This window comes from Bemisia tabaci, chromosome 3 (genome assembly GCF_918797505.1).
Source record: "Bemisia tabaci chromosome 3, PGI_BMITA_v3".
NCBI classification, from domain to species: Eukaryota; Metazoa; Arthropoda; class Insecta; order Hemiptera; family Aleyrodidae; genus Bemisia; species Bemisia tabaci.
Genome location: NC_092795.1, coordinates 51,652,672 through 51,666,276, shown reverse-complemented (window position 1 = coordinate 51,666,276; position 13,605 = coordinate 51,652,672). Strand labels below are relative to the sequence as shown.

The 13,605-nt window shown below is 38.3% G+C and overlaps 2 protein-coding genes across 4 annotated transcripts in view; both read right to left on the bottom strand.

Moving 5' to 3' along the window:
* Window positions 1–5,945, bottom strand: part of LOC109036317 (guanine nucleotide exchange factor for Rab-3A) — a 56,425-nt gene extending 50,480 nt beyond the window's left edge. Inside the window, exons 1-2 of one of the 2 annotated variants that reach the window (XM_072298592.1) lie at window positions 5,721–5,945; window positions 5,350–5,490 (exon numbers count right to left, since the gene is read on the bottom strand). The gene's annotated coding sequence lies outside the window, so the exon portion shown is untranslated. Of the gene's footprint in view, window positions 1–5,349 lie in introns of both variants that reach the window. The other variant, XM_072298591.1, reaches the window with a different exon arrangement.
* Window positions 5,946–10,724: 4,779 nt separating this feature from the next.
* LOC109036312 (uncharacterized) lies at window positions 10,725–13,510 on the bottom strand. 2 transcript variants are annotated; one of them, XM_019050469.2, is made up of 2 exons: window positions 13,157–13,510; window positions 10,725–11,448 (listed from the first exon to the last, which is right to left on the bottom strand). In XM_019050469.2, the coding sequence occupies exon 2, from the start codon at window positions 11,406–11,408 to the stop codon at window positions 10,803–10,805; it is 606 nt and encodes a 201-aa protein (XP_018906014.2). In that variant the 5' UTR covers window positions 11,409–11,448; window positions 13,157–13,510; the 3' UTR covers window positions 10,725–10,802. The 2 variants fall into 2 exon arrangements, with proteins under 2 accessions (XP_018906014.2, XP_072154691.1); XM_072298590.1 differs by lacking the exon at window positions 13,157–13,510 and adding an exon at window positions 12,645–12,952.
* Between the last annotated feature and the right edge of the window lie 95 nt (window positions 13,511–13,605).

Genomic DNA, 13,605 nt, shown 5'->3' with positions numbered 1-13,605 from the left:
TTTCCTGGCATTTCCCTGATTTCCCTGACAAATTTTGATGAAATTCCCGGAAAATTTTGGTGAAGTTCCCCAACTAATGAAGATAGGACGGATGGTTAAGAAGACGTGATTGAAAATAGTTTTTGAGCATTTGTCGTTCGAAACCTTAAACCCATTCTTGAAAGCAAATGAAGGTGATTTAACAAGTTTTCCCAGATATTTTCGTAATTTTCCCTATGCCATTTCCCGGTTTTCCCTGACTTTTTAAAATTTCCTAACATTTCCCGGTATTCCCTGACTGTGGCAACCCTGTCCGTAGTTAAAAACCGACTTTACTGAAAAAGATTGGGTGTAGCACCTACATGAGAAAAACACGGCCAGATCGGTATAATTTTGACGTAAAGTCATAAGGCCTTTAGGGCCCAACAGGGCAGCCAGCCTGTAAAATCAAATTATCCGGAATGATTTATTGTTACAATTGTTACGATCCGTCGTTCACTGGACAATAAGTCTCTTGGATCCAGAGTCCAGACTCTTAAAAAATTGACAAGAAAAAATACTATTAATTAAATGGGATTTTTGCTTGAATCAAAAGAGAATCCGCTTCATTGATTCCAGAAAAAATCTGATGGAAGGTAGAATATAGTTTCTTGTAAAACTTTTCAAGAGTCTGGCCTCTAAAATTCACGATCCAAGAGACTTAGTTCCAGTATTTGAACAGCACGTATTTGACTTAATTTTTGCATAAATTTATTAATTTTTGCGGAAAAATGCTCATTTACGTACATTCTTTGCCATCTTGATTTGATATTGAAGTCTGAAGATGGCTCTCTAGTCTCTCCATTCAAATTGAGGGTATTTTTCTTCTCCTTTTTGGGATAATTTGTTCGCAATTTAATCTAGGACATCTGTAAATTTCAAGGGAAAAAAAACTTCCCTCAAAAATAAGCATTTTGCCGGGGACAATTCGGCAACATGTGAATGCTCATACTTACGAGGTTTTTCCTTAGCACTGCAGACTTGCATCGCTGCTGCTGCAAGGGGTAATCCGTTTTCGACGCTGTGTTTTACGTCTTGCCGGGATAAGTCTAAATATGGTTGAATTATTACGTCTCGACAAGGTATGCGACAAGTAGAGGATTTAAAAAGTGAAATGCTAAAAAAGAAAGGCGTCCTTTCAAGACGGCAATTTCACTCTCTTTCCTCAAAACGCACGTTTCCTCAAGTTAAGAGCTCAATTATTCTAACGTGATGACGCGTTTGCAAATCGATGACAAACGTGAGAAACCACGTATCTTCACTGCGATGTTTTAAAATTTCCGCTATTATCACTCAAGTTTCGAAGGGAAACAAGTTAACGTAATTGGTAGCTTGAAATTTTTACAGAATATTCTACTAACCGAGAGGAAAAATCAAGGAAGTTTTCAATAAATTACGTTGGCTTGTTTTCCTAAAAAGAAATAAGAATTGAAAAGAGAACACAGTATTTCGGTAGCAGGGAGGAAAGAATGCATTTAATTTCCTTCTTAGGGGCAAAGCTTCTCGATACTCAAATAAAAATGTCTCCAAAACTTCTCAAAGTTGGCTTCTTATACAAAAATACAATATGAATGTTGATATAGCATCATATTTGTCGTAAGTAAGGCAGTCAGGCATCACTGTTTTCAGTATTTTCCCTGCGAAACTGTAATCGCACGTTACTGGAAATAATTGAAAAAAGGTCTTTCAATTTTCCTCATAAAGATTTTGGACTGTCTCTGGCCGAGCAAAGCACGCGCGCTTTAAACCCTTGAATAACAAAATAAAAATAAAAAAAAAATCGAAGAAGCAAGTTCTCTGTTGTAAAGAGTTGGGAAACAGCTTCACAACGGATGACTAAGAGAACTGTTTCTCCGTTGTCTTGTTTGTCTCCCTGATTAAAAATAATTGATCACGTGCTTTCCTGCCATCATATCGTCTTGTGCTCTTGCGTTCCAACTCTCCATTTTTCGTGAGACACAGCATCTTCGTGCTTCGACGAGAAATAAAGAACAGAGATTTCAGATCGACATTCAATTTTTCTTATTGACACTCGAAGTTAAGTTTCTATTCATTTTCATCTACAAGCATTAAAACTGCATGGGAGTTAGAGCATTGAGTAGATATAAGGATGGGGGTTCGATGGGAACTGGAAGTTATGAATTAAATTGAAATTGGCGTATGATCGGTTCAAAAATTTTAGGAAAAAGGTTCACGTGCACATAATTTAAAGAGAAAGAAAAGAGAGAGGAATATGGGAATAATAATTACACTGGAAAAAAAACTACATTGGATCTAGAGTCCAGACTCTTAAAAACATCGACAAGAAAAAGTACTCGATCTTGAATCAATCAGAATCTAGCTTAAATCAAGAACCAAGCCTCTTAATTTCAGTGGATTTCGTTTTGATACAAGCAAAAATCCGATTGAATCAAGAGTATTTTTTCTTGTCGATGTTTTCAAGAGTCTGGACTCAAGATCCAATGTGTTTGTTTTTCCAGTGTAGGGATTTGAGTAAAGTACTAGCCGTTCTGGGCGCGCTTTACGCACCCGTCACGGCTAGCCGAGGGGCTGCGCCCCCTGGACCCCAGTCACTCGCTGTCCTTGGGCATGGGAAGATTTAGGCACATGCATCTGTTTCGGCAGACTCAGAATTTGATGAATTTGAATAGAAATCACCGTAGCTACACCAAACGTTGCCTATTTTCCTCTCGTTTGAATGAATTTAAAAGTAATCTAAGCTAGGAGGTGCATCTTCGCTTAATATTTAGTTAGTATACTCAAGATAATCTAGGAGAAATTTGTACAACGTTTCAAGGCGTCATGTTAATTAATTCTCCGAAAAAAATAAATTAATACATAAACATTAAATATTCAGCACCGTAAAATATGTGATATGGTTAGAGTGATCCTAGTTGAATTATCCAATTTTGCTTCAAAAATGCATACTGCAAACGCGTAGAATTAAGGACTTTCTTCAGAATCCGCCAACTCGAGACATCATCATTGTTGCCAAACTGTGCTGAAAATTCAACACGTTCCCCCTTTTAACCCGATGTAAAAAATACATATTTCTTCGCACAATCTGGCAACCTTGGACGTCGTGTCGCGGCAAAAATTTCGGCTCGAGCTGACGACGGATGACCCGTCAAGAACCGAGAAAGTATCATTACTTACGACGATTGAGGCAAGAAAAGAAAGAGAAGAGAGAAGAAAGGAAAAAAATCACAGGAGACTTGCTGCGGTGAAAGAAGAGAAAGGATTGACCTTCAGGTTGGCATGGGCGCCCCAAACTCGTTGAATCACGAAAGCCCAGCGTATTAATGATGCGTGTGAAACCAGGAGGCCCCGAATCTCTTTTTGGCTAATCCGATCGAACGCTCGCGAGCCAAAAGAAAGGTGAGAATTTCGAGAGTTATTTTTTGATTGCTGTGTGGTCGGAACCCAGAGTAAGCGGGAGAACATGTGATTGTCCACTGTCCAGTATTTGATTGAAACAGTGCGATCTAAATATTGAGCAGGTCAATTTGGTTGGATTTATTTATGACATCATACCCGAAATTTATCAGCCCAGCCTTAAAAATTTCGCGATTTCCGGGGGAGAAAGTTCGGACGCGCGTGCTGATTTTGCATGGATCGTATTCGATAGTGGTTCGAGGTATCGTTTGGTTTAAAACAGTAAAACATTTTTAATTTCTAGCAGAAATTTTGAGATTTAAGTAGGAAAAGCTGATAATGAGAAAATTCCTAACAATTTCACTTTTCATTGCCATTCTAGGTACACTCATAAGAAAAAAAAATCTATCACAAGAAACCTGTTCCCTTAGATTACTCAATTGACTTTTGAGGCTTGTTTTTACATGTTGAACCAAACAATATCGATACAATCTCGCCTGTTTGATGTATTGAACACCATACATTGAGGCTTGTACTGATTACACACGGACGTCTCAAATCGCGCATCCCTCACTGCGACGATGTTGGGAATCTCTGCCCATACTTTTTTCATTTTTAAAATAACCAACCAACAGTTTTCCATGAATTGGTCTGTAATTTTTTTTCACTCACTCAAAAATATTAACAGAAAATTTCTATAAAAGAGGAGCACAGCATAAATATGTGGACGTCGATTTTTCTTTGATAAAATACTTCTCGTTGAGAAAAGTTGTGAATCAGAGAAAGTTCGGTACTCGGGCTGCATTCAAAGTCCATGAAAGGTACTCCCTAGGAGTTCGGTACTTGGACTGCATTACAGTCACGAACTGTACACACACCATAGAGAAAAAAAACATGCATACGAACCTCACTAAGAGACGAACTCCTACAGGGTACCTTTCATAGACTTTCGATGCAGTCCAAGTACCGAACTACTAGGGAGTACCTTTCATGGACTTTCGATGCAGCCTGAGTACCAAACTACACCCAATCGGTTTCCTTGAAATTTTCAGATGATTGATGAAATTGCGGATGCACAAACAAAACCAGGGGATGCACTCCCCTGACAAACAAAATTAAGAAAACTATTCTCAGGATTCCCGGGGAATTCACATTTCATCAAAGAAAATAGGAAACGTCCGATGACTTGTATGGCACTCCCTGCGCCGAGCAAAATTACCATGGATTTGTTGATGCGACTATTCGTGCTTTACGACTCCCCGTGTTGCATAGCAAAATATTGAAAGTGCATCGGTTCCAATCGCACTTGCAAGAATTTGCGGTATTATGCGTTGGCCCAACCCTGCACCGATAGATGGTCAATCGGCCAATCTAGTACTTTCTGCATCCTTGATACATTACTTAATTGTGTGCCAACAGGTCATGTAACAATGGCTAAAGTGCAAGATAACGTAAGTATCTCAGTTTGCGACGTTGTAGACATCCGTCATCCCGTTATACTTAGGTGCTTTATTTTTTCCTTGGAAAACTAATCAACAGAATGTCTTACTAAAAACTTCCTTGATTTTTTTCTTCACTGTTTTTCTCTGTAAAAGTTTCAAGCTATAAAGTTGACTTGCTCTAGGAGCGGAGATTTGAAAACAAGGGAATGTAGATACTTACTTACATGGAGTCACGCTTTAACAATCGATATTAGTCTACGTACCTTCTCAGTGATAATTCAAGCTGTATGATCAAAGTACAACACCAATTTGAAATAACAGAGTTGACATTGGAAACGTGATGTTTCTAAAAAATACCACCCCATGACAACCGGCAAAGCATGACGACTAAGTTGAGCTATGCCGTGCCATTCACACTGGAGTTCCTTGTTGTAGTAGAAGATAACCTGATACGAATAGACGAAAGAAAATACAGAAAAACCCAAATGATGTGTTACTGAAAAAGCATACTTACATGACAGCAATGGAGACAGCAATACTTCAATCTAACGACCAAGAGAAGAGGATGTCCTGTCAAAATGTTGTACACAATCAAGTACACATAGGTAAACTTTCACTTAGAGGGTAATCTACTTGCAGGTAATTGGCAGATGACCTAATAAAAACACAGAGCCGATTCACACAACAATTTTAAAGAATGGAGAATTAGAGCACAATCGACAAGTATTTTGAAAACGATAGACGATCAATATTTCGTCAACAATCTAAATCACAGACTGCAGAGAAAGCACGATTATCAGACAGATCTGAGAGAATTGATGGGGGAGCATAAACACAATATTTCGGAGATTGAGCACAAAGGTAAACGAAACGTAACATACATACGCGTAGAACTACACGATTATTGTCATGAACTGAGAACTTTAGTAGGAAAACCCCGCAAAAGTTTTACAGACGGATACAACGACCACGGTAATACTAAAGATGTTCCCGATAACAGTTAGTAAACAATAGTAATCAGCACAATGAATAAAGTAGAGAGAAGTTACGCCTCACGCGAACCGTGGAGAGAAAACCTGCCATGGAACTGAAAACGGGACAGCGGAGAAAGAGAATGGCGGAGTCATAATCAAAATAAAGCGACAAGGCTGCTGTCTAGCGTCGAAAATGGGAAGTATAACATGGACTGGCGCGCTTTGTCGTGCTTTGCTCCACGGCCAGCGAGCTTTGCAGCATTGGTGGAGGGGGGGGGGGGGGGGGGGAGTTGCGTTCGGGGCGAAAAGCAACTTTGGAACCAACATGAAATCCATATTAAATTTTTTCACTGAAATTTTCTGGAGGAAGGCGAGAAGGGTGTTAATCTCGCAAATTAACACTAGCTTATCAATTTCCCCAGTTGATTTGCGTGATTAAAGTATTTTTGAGAGAATCTAAGAAATCTGAAAAACTTAACGCCCTACACCGATGCCGGTTCTGAGGTAAGCAATTTAAAAATGGATGTTCTTTTTTTTTAAGAAAAAATTGTGGAATGTGTGACTGCAAGTTTTTATAACGGAGGAACCGAGCTTATAAGCCTAGCCCTCTGTGAAAGAGAGTCATTGTTTACTTTCAACATTCCAACGTGGCTACATTTTGCGATTAAGAACTACAATTTCCGGCTCATACGTAAAAAACATAAGTCCATAGGAAAACTAATGGTACATATGATGTTTTTAAACTGTGCCAGAAATTGCAGTACCTAATTGCAAAATTTAGCCCGCAATCAGTTGCGCTGTTGCTGTTAGTTTGATATCTCTGAAACTAAAGTACACAATTTTGGAAATCAATTCATCCTAAAGTATACAACCTTCCCACTCTTTAACGACGTTTGAAGTAAAAATATGTTACTTCCGATTAATTACCGAAAAATTAGACTAAGGCTGGAATAAGGAGAGAAAGCGTTTTGTTCAGGGTCGGACTGGCTCGCATCTGAGGGCGTACACCCTTGGCTGGTTAAAGGGGCTTAATGTGATATTTCCTGGTAGAGCATTCTCTACGTGGAGAGGGGTTCAGAAAATTTTGGCAAATCAGCACAAATTTACACTATTTTCAGGTTCAAAGTTTATTGATCGCACGGAGTAAAAGTTGCAAAATTGAACGTGAAGCACAGCATTGAGAGCTCACGCTTCGCGTCATAGCGCCTTCAATTTTTCAGATGCAGCACGGACGTCCATCAAGTACGAATAGTTGTATCTCTGCGCCGTTGTAAACACGCATCCTTTCCCTTTCTCTTTTTCCATATTGTGTTTGTTTCCGTTTGTCTTATTCGTAATGGTGCTTCAAGCACCACGTGAGTAATACAGCCGAAGGTAGGAGAGATGTCCTCAGGCCTTTTTTAAACTTTTCTCCCGAATCAGAACGACGCTTCATTGACAGCATATAGCAGGGCATTGAGAGCTCACGGTTCGCGTCATCGCGCCTTCAATTTTTCAGACGCAGCACGGACGTCCATCAAGTACGAATAGTTGTATCTCTGCGCTGTCGTTAACGCGCATCCTTTCCCTAGCTTTATTTCCATATTGTGTTTGTCTGCGTTTGTCTTATTTGTAATGTTGCTTCAAACTAGAGCAGAGTATTGCGAGTTCACGACTCACGGCATCGCATCTTACATGTTTCATATGCACTGTGGACATCCATCTTGCGCGAATAGTTGTATCGCGTTTAGATTTTAGATGTCTCTTATTTTTGAATTTCAAGATAAATTAAGGTTAAGTTTGCCCGAGCTATGCTATGGTATGTCCAAATCAATAGTCATTTGGAAAGGAGGCAATATGGTTGAAGGTCTCTTAAGAGGTCTATAAAGGATGCGTATGTCTAAAAATCGAACCGACTATCGCTCCTAAGGGGGTTACACATAGCGAATGAAGGAGGGGGATGATAAAGCGCCTGTATGTCAAGAAGAGGGTGAAAATTTCACAGAAAATTTTTCACGCTTCACAAAGTAGTTCTAGGACCTCTGTTCACCACTATCATGCGTTAAAGCACCTTGCTTTACTCCTAACTCTCTCTTCTTCCGTTCATTTAAGAAATTTTTCTCACATATTCTCGGTCGTAATTTATTTTTCTTATTTTGCTATCTGTAAGAGGGGCGCGTTTTCGGCGCGCAAAGGGGGCGTATCTGCCAATGGCAGATTGACCTTATGGCCAGTCCGAGCCTGGTTTTGTTGTGTTAGGCCTGATTGGAGCGTTTAGCAGAAAGGAACTAAGCCACATAGCATCTGCCTTTAACGGGCCATTATAGAATATCGATTTTAGGTGAGGCGAGCTGCCTCACAAAGAATCGATTGTTTAACATACATTTAATCGGAGGAAAAACAGTGTTGCCAACTTTCAAGAATCGCCACTGGACGTGAATCGTCGGCTATCGATCTTCACTCATATGAAACGAACGATCAAATGAATCGATTATTAAGGTTTCCTTTGCAAACGCCCCAACAATCGACCCATTTCCAATGCTCTAATTGACAGATCAACCAATCCATCCCAAAGCACGACCCACGTGCGAAGATCCAAAATGAAAGAGCGCCTTCAATTCTTCGTTTATACAGCAAGCACATATTATAGACACTGGTAGTTGCTCTACAAATAATATTCAGCACATTGCAACTTATCAAACTTGAAACACGAAATTAACTCACACCCAACGCTCGTGCGGAAGCTGTTTCTGTCTGAGAGCTTTTGTAATACGAACTACAAACGAATAATCGAAGGCACTCTGTCATTTTTGATGCTTGAATAGCCCGCTGTCGGTGCCGCGCCGCGGGTGAGGCGATGAGTGCGTAGGGCGTCAAAACGCCTTCAATTGCGTGCGTATGCAACACGGACATCCATGGAGTTCGAATAGTTGCATCCAGGCGTTTTATGAAATTCGTTTGGCGCTCGTCACATGCGATACTAATTGATGGTGTTTTGCTTGTTCCTCCTATATCAAAACAATATTCCAGCGTCATATATTGTGCCGATGAAGTTAAGTTTTCCTGATTTTCATCTCGACATTGCCAATCTTCCAAAAAATGCTTTGATCGCTGAATGCATTTACCCTCCTGAAATTTGGGCCACGGCCCATAAACTGACTGACCTATACGAGCGACGAATTTGGCATTTTCGTTTCATGGAAGTTTCCAGAAAGTTGTTTCGAGCGCGCATTCTGACATATTTGTTTTCGCCGAAGCGTTAGAAAGCGTTTAATGCAACAATACTGAGAAATAAAAACCTGTTAATAATTTTATTCACAAGTCAAGCAGTGAAGAATGATGCGCTTTATACTAGATGAGTTGCATGGCTAGAAACGCGATGTCTCTTGAGACAAGTGTCTTAGATCATAACCATAATAATTGGACCTCAGTTGTTGACGACGGAAACAGGCAGCAGGATACAGTTGTTATTTCATTCTCTCTGAAGATTGGAGGTTATTACTTCTGCTTAAAGTGCTCTTAATTTGTGCCTCAGTCACGGAGAGAGCAATGCAGCTAACAGTGCACTCCATGAGATTATTACTTTTATCTGCCTTTGTATCTATGTGATCCGAACTACCAGTTTATTACCGAATGAAAATTCCAGTGGAACTTAATAGGATGTAATGAGAGTGCACTAAATTCTGTCGATTTCAAGAACTGTCGGAAGAGCGAAAGAGCTGGTCATAGTACAACGATGGTCAGCATTTTTTTCAAAAGTTACAAACAGTTTGAAATGAATGTAGCACTATTTGGATGAAAGCTCATTAATTTTGTGCATTTTGTGCATTGCGCAGCCTCTAGTTTCAGAATGGTCGATGCATACAAATTTTACGTAAAAATTGAAGGCAAACCGACATTTCAATGCTCAAGATGGCTAAATTCATATTTAAAGAATGATCAGTCTATATTTCTGCACCAATTAGATTAAAAAACTTACGATGCTAATGAATGTGAAGACTCCGAGTAGATAACTGGAAAAACGCATCTCGCGTGCTGTTATGATAAAGATGAAAAAGTATCTGTGTTTTGTTTTAACTGCTTGCTGAAGATGGGCTAAGCCCGAAATGCATCCAAGCCAATAAACTTATTCAACAATATGCGTGTTTCGGTATACTTTTTCATCTTTTTCAACTCCAAGTAGAGGTAAATTTTCTAATCTTAAAAGTGATTGGCTAAGGATTAAAGGTTATTTCATAAAATTTCATGAAAAAATGGAGGGCATGTTATTCAGGCGTAACATCAAAGTTGTGTGTTATTTAAAAAATTACAGAGAGTTAATTGATGCAGCATCATATATATATTTTACGGAATATATTTTTTTAAGATTCATTCAACCATGAAAATATCTAATAAAAGTTATCACTATCTCGGTGTAAGAGGTACATGTTTTAATACTCGAGGAGCGGCGAACATCTGACGATATTCTTACGTATCGTAAATGAGTGCACAATTTCAGAGTAGGTGGTATTTTAAAGTTTTGTTATCATTGAGGAGTTTTATAGCATACTGGTTCTCAAAGTTATACAGTCGGAGTTAAAGACCACTTAATGCCGTCTTAACGTAGAAAAACCACGGGATATTTTATTTCATCACTTCTCTCTTCAAAAACGAAGAGAAACACCTACTCAAATATTTTTTGAGAATTGTGTCTTTGTGATTTAAGATTCATTCATACCAATAATTAAAAACACAGTTTTATCAAAGCACAAATATCTTTCTTCGTGAAATGGGGTTAGAAGACTTCGCCTAGTATGTATGAAATAACCATTTAGTTCATTTTAAACAAATAAAGTTCTTCTGAAATTTGTATGAGCTTAGACTTGATTTTTATGGAAAAAAGGAAAAAAATGCATGGAAGATAGTCTCACCTGGTTTTATGATCAACATGGATGTGTTTTGAGTTAATTTTTATTATCTTTTTTTTTATCGGATCTCATTTTTCAGTTTTGGAAACTAACGTTTCCTCTTCCACTCAATCGCCTCTTTTCCCCAATTTTTTCGCGACGTTTTCTTGCAGACTATTAAAACTACAAGTCACTGTCTTCCACCAATCAGGCATTTTCTTTTTCAGTTCAAGTCTTGCCTCTGATAGTTTCCCCGGAAAACTTGCTTCGCTCCACCTTTTACCAGCCAGCTCGCACTTGTCTCGAATTTTGTCTTTACAGTCCTGCAGATTCAAGTTCAGGTTCAGCATCTTTTTTCCCGATCTGCGATCGTCATCCACGATTTCTGCAAGGTCTATTACCTTCCTCTCTTTCTCGCAAGCCTCTTGTTTGCTGGAGTCACTTTCGGTGTTACAGGCACCTTTCTCGTCCATGCAGACGTTGGTGGAAATAGCATTGGCGACGGTCTGATCCTGATGGGATGAGGGTTTTGATACGGACGGGAGCAATTTTGCAGCTTCTCCGGTTGTCTCGTTCACCCTTTGGGTTGTGACTTCTGATTTATCGAGGGAGTCCGACATTTGAACTTTTCCATCGTTAGCTGCGTTTGAGTTTGGCATTAGGATTTGGAACTGACGTTGAACTCTGGGCAACTTCATTCGAAAGGTATCTTTAATTAGCAGCCCAGCGGCCATAGAATATCCAGAGTTCTTTTTTTCAAGTGGTTTTAATTGCCTGAAACAACAGATTAAACACATAATGGTACGCACTTTTCGTTAAAAAAAAACTTTAATAACTGACTTCTTCTAGATTCCATGCACACGTATTTTCGATTATTATCGAGAAAATCCATGACACCATATTAAACCTGCCGTCTGAAGGACGTTTCGACGACAATGTCTCCATGCATCACCATTTTACAAGCTTAAGACTATTTTTTGCTTGAATTTCAGGAAAATCGGAAACCAGGACACTTGTGAAACATTTATCGTTGACAGTTTTAAGATGACCGTCAAAATGACTGTTATTCAATGGCACATTCATGAGGATTCTTCTCGAGATTGAATGGCCATTGCCATTGATGAACAGTATACCATAATTTGCATTAGTTTACGTTATACCTCCTCCTGACTGCTTCTTCCTTACTTTCTGACACATGTCTTGATTTTTGGATTAGTCTCACTTATGAAGTTTCTTATAGAGCGGAAAACACAAACTTTTTGATCGATAAGCTGTTAGGATGGAAATCGAACATGATTTTGATTGAATTTGGTGGAGATTTGATAAACGTTTGATGACAAATTTATAGCAATATAGCCGATTCAAATTTTTCATGAAGTACACAATAGCACATACATTTTATGCGTCAGCAACCTACAAGAAGTATCCCTCAGAGTATCCTCACAACTTTTAGACGCTGAAGAGATTACAGAACAAAATGTCACTGAACTCTTTTGTGTGACTTTTTCTGTGTCTGGGGCTTTAAATTGAAACAATTCGTGTAAATAGACAGAGTACGTAAGCTACAAGCTACCCACATTATATTTGCCGACGCGACGTGAGCCTTGGCACGTTAACTAAGTGACGGTCAAAACGCCTTCAAATGTTTTGCTAGGCAACAAACTCTACGCGTAATGAATTCGACCACACCTTAGCAATGTAGCATTCCACCTCTGCGAAAAGAGCCTTTGAAAGCTCCCCTTTTCAAAACGTCAGTTTGAAAAAATTAAGGGAGCTCAATAATTTTTCTCTAGTTTGTTGGTTTGTCACATTTCATTTACTGTTTTTATTAAATTATACTGCAATTTACCGAAACTTCCTCATTTACATAGGTTAAGAGGTTGACACGTGGAAAAATTTAAGCCTTTACTCCGTAAGTAATACTAACAGTTGAACTGCACAAACAAATAAAATGTACATATCCAGTTTACCTGATGAGAATTAAATCAGAGTCCATTTTGGATGAGAGGAGCAGTTACAGTAATGAAATAAATTGTCGTACTATAACATTAATTAAAAAACAGTTCTCTTTTCAAGATTAAATGTCTGAAGATGGTCTGAAGATGGAAACAAGTACCATGATGTGGGGTTAGCAAATGATTAAATGTGTCTTTTGTCAACTTTAAAATTCATCATTAAAATCTTGTCATCAAAGCGGATCGATAAAATAATGAACAAAAAATAAGAATGAATAGATTTCCTAACCACATTTTTTCGCGCTCTTGCTTTTTTTATTGAAAAACCACATGTCCACCAAACAGCGAGGGCATAATAATTATTTTCATCTTAGGAAATGAAGATTAGACTACACTTAAAGGTTAAAAGAAGAATGGGGGTTAAAAAGTATAATTATTCCGAAAAGATTGTGAAAACAGTTTTTAAGAAAATCATAAAGGATGTAACGAAATCAGTGTGAGGATTATAATTAAATAACAAAACTCACGTGTGTAAAAATGGATGTTCTTGCAGTATTTCAGCCTGGTATTTTTTCTATTTTTTAAATTTCTCCCAACCTTACATTGATGTCAAAAAGATAGAAATACTTGCGATAGAGTTTAAACTGTTGTTGTTGTTGTTGTGTCTCTATGTTTAGAGAGTTTTAACAGCTGTTTTTTTAAAGTGTTGTATGATGGAATTTTCTTCAGAACTAAATTTACGGCCCAGTGAATAAGAATGGATTAGAATAATTACTAAGGTCTGATACTTCTTAAAATTTTGAATTTTGAAATGTACTGAACTGAGTAAGCCAGAACTCGTCAGGTCTTTTCAATCTTTTTTATTGATTTCTTTGTTTTCATACTTTAATTCGTTATTTTTTTCTTTTTAATAAGAAGATAATACATTCTTCGTTAGTTGCTGCGAATTTCTCTCTCATCACTAAAAATATTTAAA